At 30.6% G+C, this 8,656-nt stretch overlaps 2 protein-coding genes across 2 annotated transcripts; both read left to right on the top strand.

Moving 5' to 3' along the window:
* Positions 1–2,080: 2,080 nt before the first annotated feature.
* On the top strand, positions 2,081–3,285 carry HELRODRAFT_64527 (hypothetical protein; the record flags this gene model as incomplete). The annotated part of the gene is made up of 3 exons (XM_009017321.1): positions 2,081–2,189; positions 2,450–2,593; positions 3,119–3,285. Coding segments are annotated over 3 exons (420 nt in total), but the record flags the coding sequence as incomplete, so codon positions are not given.
* A 4,002-nt stretch (positions 3,286–7,287) lies between these two features.
* HELRODRAFT_160357 (hypothetical protein) lies at positions 7,288–8,581 on the top strand (the record flags this gene model as incomplete). The annotated part of the gene is made up of 4 exons (XM_009017320.1): positions 7,288–7,446; positions 8,114–8,200; positions 8,263–8,336; positions 8,503–8,581. 4 exons carry the CDS (start codon positions 7,288–7,290, stop codon positions 8,579–8,581), a joined length of 399 nt encoding a protein of 132 aa, XP_009015568.1.
* Between the last annotated feature and the right edge of the window lie 75 nt (positions 8,582–8,656).

Raw genomic sequence — 8,656 nt, 5'->3', positions numbered from 1 at the left:
CACTTCATAACATTACTTGTGAAATTATGCCTCAGAACATAATCGTATGTTTGAATTATTTCTATAACTCGAAACATCATCTTACAACGAAAAAATTTAAATTCAAAATCACCTTTAGTAAATAAATAATTTGTAACTGCTGTTGAATGCGCGTTAATAAAATATTTAAATTGCACCCACCCAACAAATCTTACAGCGTTACTTGATGAAGTACAAGCACATAAAAACCAGCTACGTGGACAAGTACCAACTGGACGGCAGCATCAACAATTACAACTACGTGAAGGGCATCAAAAGCTTCCAACGAGAAGTTGGTCTGCCAGCCACAGGAGACCTGGATTCGAAAACGTGGGACCTCATGCAGAAATCAAGATGTGGAGTCACTGATGCTCCCAACAACAATGAAGCAAGAAGAAAGAGACTCGATGAATATGTCTGTTAGTTAATTTAATTAATTTACTTTTGTTAAATTATAACTGCTTTATTTTTGCTAAATTAATTATATTATATGAGTTTATGCAACTCTTTTAGGGAATAAAGCTCGAATATATGATGAGTTAAGTGGCATACATGGTGATTGTTCAGCGTTAGTTAAAAGAGCGCTATATAAATAACAATGGCTGATTGATTGATTGATTGATTGATTGACTGATTGATTGATTGATTGATTGATTGATTGATTGATTGATTGATTGATTGATTGATTGATTGATTGATTGATTGATTGATTGATTGGTTGGTTGGTTGGTTGGCTGGCTGGCTGGCTGACTGGCTGGCTGGCTGGCTGACTGACTGACTGACTGACTGACTGACTGACTGACTGACTGACTGACTGACTGACTGACTGACTGACTGACTGACTGACTGACTGACTGACTGACTGACTGACTGACTGACTGACTGACTGACTGACTGACTGACTGACTGACTGACTGACTGACTGACTGACTGACTGACTGACTGACTGACTGACTGACTGACTGACTGACTGACTGACTGACTGACTGACTGACTGACTGACTGACTGACTGACTGACTGACTGACTGACTGACTGACTGACTGACTGACTGACTGACTGACTGACTGACTGACTGACTGACTGATTGATTGAATGACTGACTGATTGATTGATTGATTGATTGATTGACTAATCATTCAATCTTAACAGCATCGTGGCCATTATTCGATTTGAAATACTATTTTCTGACGTACTCTGGCAAAATTGCAACAGGGACGACGAAGGAAGTTCTTAAAAAAGCCTTCAAGGTTTCATTTTTAAAAAAGAAAATTTAGAAAATTTCAGATGTTAATTTTACATTCTTTCTCATGACTTACTATTTTTGATGCGAAGCCAACTACAACTATTTCTACTATCACTGTTAACTTTAAATTAAAAATTCTATTAAATGGCTTGTGGCTTTATGAAAAAATGACAGATGAGCAACTGCATTTTACAGCCTAATAAGGCAAAATTAAGGTTTTTCATAGACCATTTAATTTAATAGACAGATTTTGAAATGTGGAAACTCAAGAAAGCAGAATGTAAAACTAGTTGCATAAAAGATTAAATTGAAATGTAAATACAATATGAACCTACCCTATAAACCCATTAGCAATCACCGAAATAAAGAAAGTCATTGAACCTGAACGTTCAAATACCAATGAAATCTTTTTGACTTTTCAAATTAAAATTTCTAAATTCAAATTATTACTTGAAACCGTAAATACGTATGTCCCAATATTTGAAATATTATTATTTAAAAATAGTTACGATTATCATTTTATTGTGTTTTTGTAAATTATGTTGTTAAAAATGGTACAGCTATATAAGGCCTAAATTTGTTTTTGCGGAGTAATTTATTTTAAAAATATTAGGGCCCAAATTTGATATATTGTCAAGGGCTTGCTAAAGGCTTAACCCGGTCCTGTTTCCAAAAACCCGCTACCAAAATCATAATCATCCTTACATCGTTATCATCAGAAGCTCATGTTCATTTTCATCACAATCAAATATTCGTCTCACTAATCATTAATATCCTCAAAACGACATCATCTCAATTAACTTTCACAAATTAGTTTTGGACCGATGTAACACGTCTGGAAGTGGAAAACACTGTAAGCCCAAACGATACCAACATCAAAATCCTCTTTGCCTCTGGTGATCACGGAGATGGCTTCCCATTCGATGGTTGACTTTCAATTCGTTTTTCACGCTGATTTGTTTCATATTTTGAATGGTTGAATGGAAGGTACAGTAAGCAAGTAATAATCAGACATAACCAAAACTAATTTGCAAAATGTGGTTCTTGCATTCATCTCTACAAAATAATTAAAGAATTTTTTTGACTAAATAATTATATTATCAACTTTGTGTTTTTATTTTGCATTTGCCTTTTTCAAAATGAAAAAATGTACACAAATTAATTGATCGTTTTTTCTTGAAATCAGGGAGAAGTAATGGAAATGTGGGTAAAACATTAGCGCACTCTTTTTACCCACAAGATGGCAGGATTCATTTTGACGAAGACGAAGAATGGACTGATGAGTCTTATGAAGGTACAACTAATTTACTTTTGAAATCTATGTCTACATGTTGAAACCTGAATACTATTAATTCACTATAAATTAATTTTGTTACCCATTGAACTTTATTTGAGATCAACGCTAGCGTGAAGATTATTATGTTATCTAATTATTTTTTATCTTTTTTGACTCAAAATGTTGTTATTTAGGTTTTTATAAGAACGTTAGTTAAATAAACAGATTACATTTTCAATTGGTTGATCAAATGAGCTTATACATTTGACAATACAAACAATTAAGTTCAATTACTAATGTTCAGTTCACATCAGTCAATAGTTACATAACCAAGGGATCAAAAATTTAATGTTAAATATTTAATAAAGAAAATAAGAAATAAAGCTGGAACACAATTATAAGATAGCGTAGAAATATTAATGTTTTAAAAAGTAAAATTTGAACTATTAAATTGTCAATTTGTTTAAAATTCTGCCGTTACATTAATGATACTTACAAACCGCGAGTGCTACGAAATATTTCGCACTCGAAATTTCGCATTCGTCACATTAAATATTAAGGATTAATAAATACCGACAGGTCACAATTTGTTGCGTGTAGCCACTCACGAAATAGGTCATGTGTTAGGTCTCAACCACTCATCGAAAGAGAACGATGTTATGTACGCCATCTACAGTCCCTACGATCCGAACTTCAACTTAACAGCAAACGACATACTCAGGATACAACAACTGTACGGTCAGTGAGGGTTACAATTAATTGGACTATTTGTCAGTGAAGACAAACACACAGACACACTGAAAAAATTATTTAACATTCTCTAAGGTTTCAATACAGGATCGAAAACAACAAATGAACCCAAACTTATAATTGAAGGCACTAAAACCACAACTACGACGACGACAACTACGACGACAACAACTAAATTCCGTGCTTCACCTTCTCCTGTACCGTACGATTTAACTCTCTTCAACTATCGCGTTAACACACCAGAAGGAAATTTTATTAAAACTACACCAATGTTCAACAGAAATACTGGCAATAACGATAATAAATTTGATAACAACCACAATGAACAAACAAGTGTATTTTATTTGCGAACAACACCAACATTTTACGCGAAACCGTTAGAAACGCCAGCCTTCACAATTACACCTACCGCTCAATATGTAACATTTAAAGTTTTTAACACACCAAACAATGTTCGAATACCGGAAACTCCAAAAATCGAACGAACTACATACAGGTTTATAAGCACACCACGCCTTTCTAAAAGAAATTATTAAATGTATAGAATAAATGGTTTTAGATAATAAAAGTAATGTGATTGCATCAAATTTTAACAGCAATCATAACAAGCAAAATTTCTCGTAAAAAATTTAATTCAATTAAATTTGTCATAATATTATTGGATTCAATTTTTTTAAAGTTTGACTTAGCTATATTTTTCGATATCTGCTCTATTTTGTTGATTTGGGATAAGCATGAACAAAATTTGTTCACCTCTCTCTGAATCAATCCTTTTACAAACTAATATGCAGCATTTTAAAAAAAATAATCATCACCTTTTATAATCAAGGTTTTTTGCTATGTTTCCTCGGGGTTTCAAACTTACATGTATTTATTTTAGTATTTATTTTCATTTTAGTATTACTGTTAAAATTTTGATGAAACAACCATTGAATTTAAGTATTTTTGATCTCAGGACTGAAATTTTACCTTTCAAAATTTTTATTTCAACATCTTATGTTATCTTATATTATGGTAAAATATTTAAATTTACTTGGCCATAGTTTATTTAACATACTCTAAAATGTTTTAAAGGGTTAATTACATCACTTGATTATATTTTATTAGTAATAAACAGATACATTTCATTGTTGAAATAAATATTTCCTAGTGACGTTTCGATTTTTTGAAATTTTCAATAAAATTGAAATGTGCTATACTGCGACCTCATTTTTATTGTTTTAATTGATGTAGAGAGCAGGAGGACAAGACTTGATAGGGTCACTATAAATTGCCCAATGATAATAGATTAAAAAAATTCCATGACACCCAAAGTAATAGAACGCAAAGAACAAAAAATCAGCAGCAACAACAATGCAACTAACAATAACAACAAAAATAATATATTATAAGAACCATGTGTCAACAGCTTTCGAACAGGTTGAAAAATCATGAAAAGAATCATAAAAAAAAACGTTCAAGCAACAAACGAATACGATAGTGCTAAACTACGAATATACTACTCCAACCAAAAAACGGGGGTTGCCGTTTGGATACCTATGATGAAACCGAAATACCCCTCGAAGCCGTTCACATCTGTCACTCGCCTCAGTATCACGCAACCTCGCTTTCACTATGTCCTTCTCCACCTGCTCTCTCCCTCCCAATCGCGGACGACCCTTTCCTATCACTCCTTCAACCTCGAGCTCCAACGCTCGCCTATTCCCGACACTTTGGGAACCATAATTCTGAATATATTGGTATGGCGACGACCAAGTTATCGAGAAGACTCACGATGCGGGTACAAACATGCACTATAAAGAATCACATGGAAGAGAAACACAAAACTAAAATTACTAGACAAATCTTGGACAACAAGTTGAAATCTTACATTACAATAACATCCATTATAATTTACGATTAGCAAGTTACCTACTCAGTACTCATAGAACAAAGACACCCGATAATAAATATTATTATGTGGATGATAACTTAGGTTAGAAGATATAAGTAAATAAAGTTTGTATATAGATAAATGTTAAAGTAGAAAACAATAATAATGTAAGTTAAGTTATAAAAGTAGTTCACGACGAGACAGCAAATTTGCAGACATAAAGCAGCTCAATATACGATAATATAACGTAAAATTTATCAAAGCATATAATGCTTTGTAATAAAAAGAATGAGGGGAAATACAATAGGGACTGACTGGTTAGAAGGAGTTTAACAACTGCGTTTATTACGCAATATCAAAAAATCACTAAACACGTCTATTCTTCAAAGTTTGATTTCCTCTTTCATTTTTTCCAGACTGGACTATTGCAATGGTCTTTTTTTTATGGTGTCAAAAAAAGGTCTTTTTCAAAGATCAGTCAATACAGAATCGTGCGGCCAAGCTGGTTTTGGGGGGTTCGTGGTTCGATCATGTTACGCCTATTTTGAATAAGTTGCACTGGTTGAGGGTTGAGAAACGTGTTTTCTTCAAGTTAGCAGTTTTGATATTTAAATTTGTCAATAATACAGCACCTCCTTATCTCATTGATAGATTGGAACCATACAAATCTCATTTTTCAAAATATTCCTTCCGATCAACCGAGCGTAATTTATTTTTTATCCGACTAAAAAGTTAGCGACGGGTTCCCGCAGCTTTGCGGTTCTTGGTCCGGTTGTTTGGAATGGTTTACCTCCTTACTTACCTGACCCTAACCCACAATATTTACGATTTCGAAGTCAGCTTAAAACTTATTTATTTGCACAATGAACGTCCGTCTTAATTGTCTATGATTTAGTAGCGCTTTTGAGTTTTCAACAATTAAAAAGCGCTGAATATCAATTTCCGTAATAATAGAAATAATAATAATAATATAATAATAATAATAATAATAATAATAATAATAATAATAACTAGTTAAGCTCTATGGAACCAGGTCTTCTAGTATATAAAAACAAGCACATAAGATAACTTATATATCTAAGATATTATATTATATATAAGATATCTTAGTTAAGTTAGAGTTATTTCTTTAACACGCTTAAAGCTCTTGAACATTACTTATACACTTTTGCACATTAATATTTGCGTTACTCTTTATATTTTATATATTTTATATTTTTTTTATTCTCAGTTTTCAGTTTTTATTATTTTACTTTGTTAAAATATATATCTAGTTGCAATCAAACAATTAAAAAAATATTATTAATAACAATGGGTGAGTCGTTTCTCGTTCGATTTCGATTATTAAACTTTATAACATTTTAAACACTAAGTAATACTCAACACACGTAAGTCACATTTAAAGTCATCTCTCATTATTTTATGTACATGAACAATATCGAGTTATTTAAAGTTGAGCGAGCTTCCTGTTTAGTTTTTCAATTTTTCTAAAAGTTGAGCGTAAATCGTTCTCAAGTTTCTTATGTTTCTTGAGTCCAAAACCAAAATTTTTATTTATTTTTGGCATGGTAGAACAAAAAAGCTTTTTGTCTGTATTCATATACCATCTTCGGTGAGTATTGATTCGGCTAGTCGCTAGTCGTAAATTATAACGGTTGTTATTGTAATGTAAGGTTTCAACATTGTTGCCCAAGATTTGCCTAGTAATTTTAGATTTACGATCAACCGTTAGAAAAATTGAATAACTAAACAGGAAGCTAACAAACGCTGAACATGCCGTGATTTTTATCAAATATATATATATATGTATGTGTATATATATATATATTATAAACATAATAAATAATATTATATATATATATATATATATATATATATATATATATATATATGTACAACTTTCATCTCTATGGACTCTATAGATTAGTTGACGCAACTCAGAAAAATCTAAAGCGCATTTAATTAATAATGAAACGTTTTTGCTTTGAAAAAACAATTTATAGTAATTTTAAGTTAAAAGTTTTATTTAAAGATTTGGTTTTTTTGTAACTTTAAATTGTTTTATCCAAGTTTTTAAAAAATGTGTTTTTTTTATTAAAAATGTATTTATAGCTTTTGCTATAAGATGGCGGCTGGCAACATCTCAATGACGAAAAGAGTTATGTACGTAGCTGCATTCAATGCTCGGCTCGCAAAAAGCCTGACAGCCATTTTGTTGAGATTAATTTGGTATTCTCGCCTGAAATCTAATGCTTGTTTTCCTTTCAGAAACACCGCTGTTCCGGTAAGTTGATTGTATGCAAACGTTTCATTTAAAATTTAACACATTTTTCTCAATCATTATTTTATATATTTATTATTGCTATGGCAATTTCGAATTTCGTCTGAATTTTAATTTTTGTTGTTGGGTTCTTAAGTTGCCTAGATTTTTGTTAGAAATTTTAATTTTATATTTATTTTATTTATTGCTCAATTTAAATTTTTTCACATCATCTTTCTTGAATGATCATTTTCTAATTTCTATTTTTAAATGGTTTTTGTTGTGTAAAAAATTATAACTACAATGTAAAATAAATAAATAAATAATAATTAAGTGATAAAAAACATGTTAAAATCTTCAAATGTTGAGTTGTTAACATAAAAAGTAAATGCTAAACTAATTATTAAATAGTTAACTTATTTTTCAAGATTATTTAATTTAATTAATTATTATTAAAAGTTAAATTAAATTAATGACATTATGCACATGGGATGGCCATTGGTAAACATTTTTTTTAAACAATAAACTTTAACTATCATTTTCACTTTAAATTTTAATGTGAAAATAATTGTTTCATATTTTTAGTCCTTACAAATTGCATGCATGGCTCATTTTCTCATTTGATGATATTATAATATATTTCAATTCAACACCTTAATTTAATTTATAATTTATAAATAACTGTCAACAGATTATCAGGTTTTCAAAGGAAGTTTTGTTGTCATGCAAAATTGGCAGAGCAGCAGCCTACTGCTACATCTACCTAAGAATGTGGCAAGTACAAGTGTACATCATGATAGTCAACAAAATTCAACATTGGCAACACCGGCACATGTTCAGAGAATTGAGAAAGCATTACAGATAGGCCCACTGATCTCTTTCATTGAGAAACTGAAAGCTCATAATTTGAAAAAGTATGTATTTTTACAAGAAATATGAAGTCATTATTTTTTTTGACTTGTATTGCTTGTTGTTGAATTAATTTTATTTTTGTTTTTTTTTTATTTATAAGAGAGTCTTAATATAAACTGGTACTAATTTTTATGATTGAGTAAAGTGTATTAATTTTATTTTATACAGGAATGAAGAAGAGAAGATCATTTCTCAGAGCTGTCAGTCTGATCACTGCAGTAACTTTCATACAAACAGAAGTTTGTAACATTTTTTGAAATTTATAAAAATTAATAATTTAATAATGTTAGATCATATTTAAAATAAAACTCTTTAAATACAT

This window comes from Helobdella robusta (genome assembly GCF_000326865.2).
Source record: "Helobdella robusta unplaced genomic scaffold HELROscaffold_2, whole genome shotgun sequence".
Taxonomy (NCBI): Eukaryota; Metazoa; Annelida; class Clitellata; order Rhynchobdellida; family Glossiphoniidae; genus Helobdella; species Helobdella robusta.
Note: the sequence above shows the minus strand (reverse complement) of the source record. Positions and strands in the feature narration are given on the sequence as shown.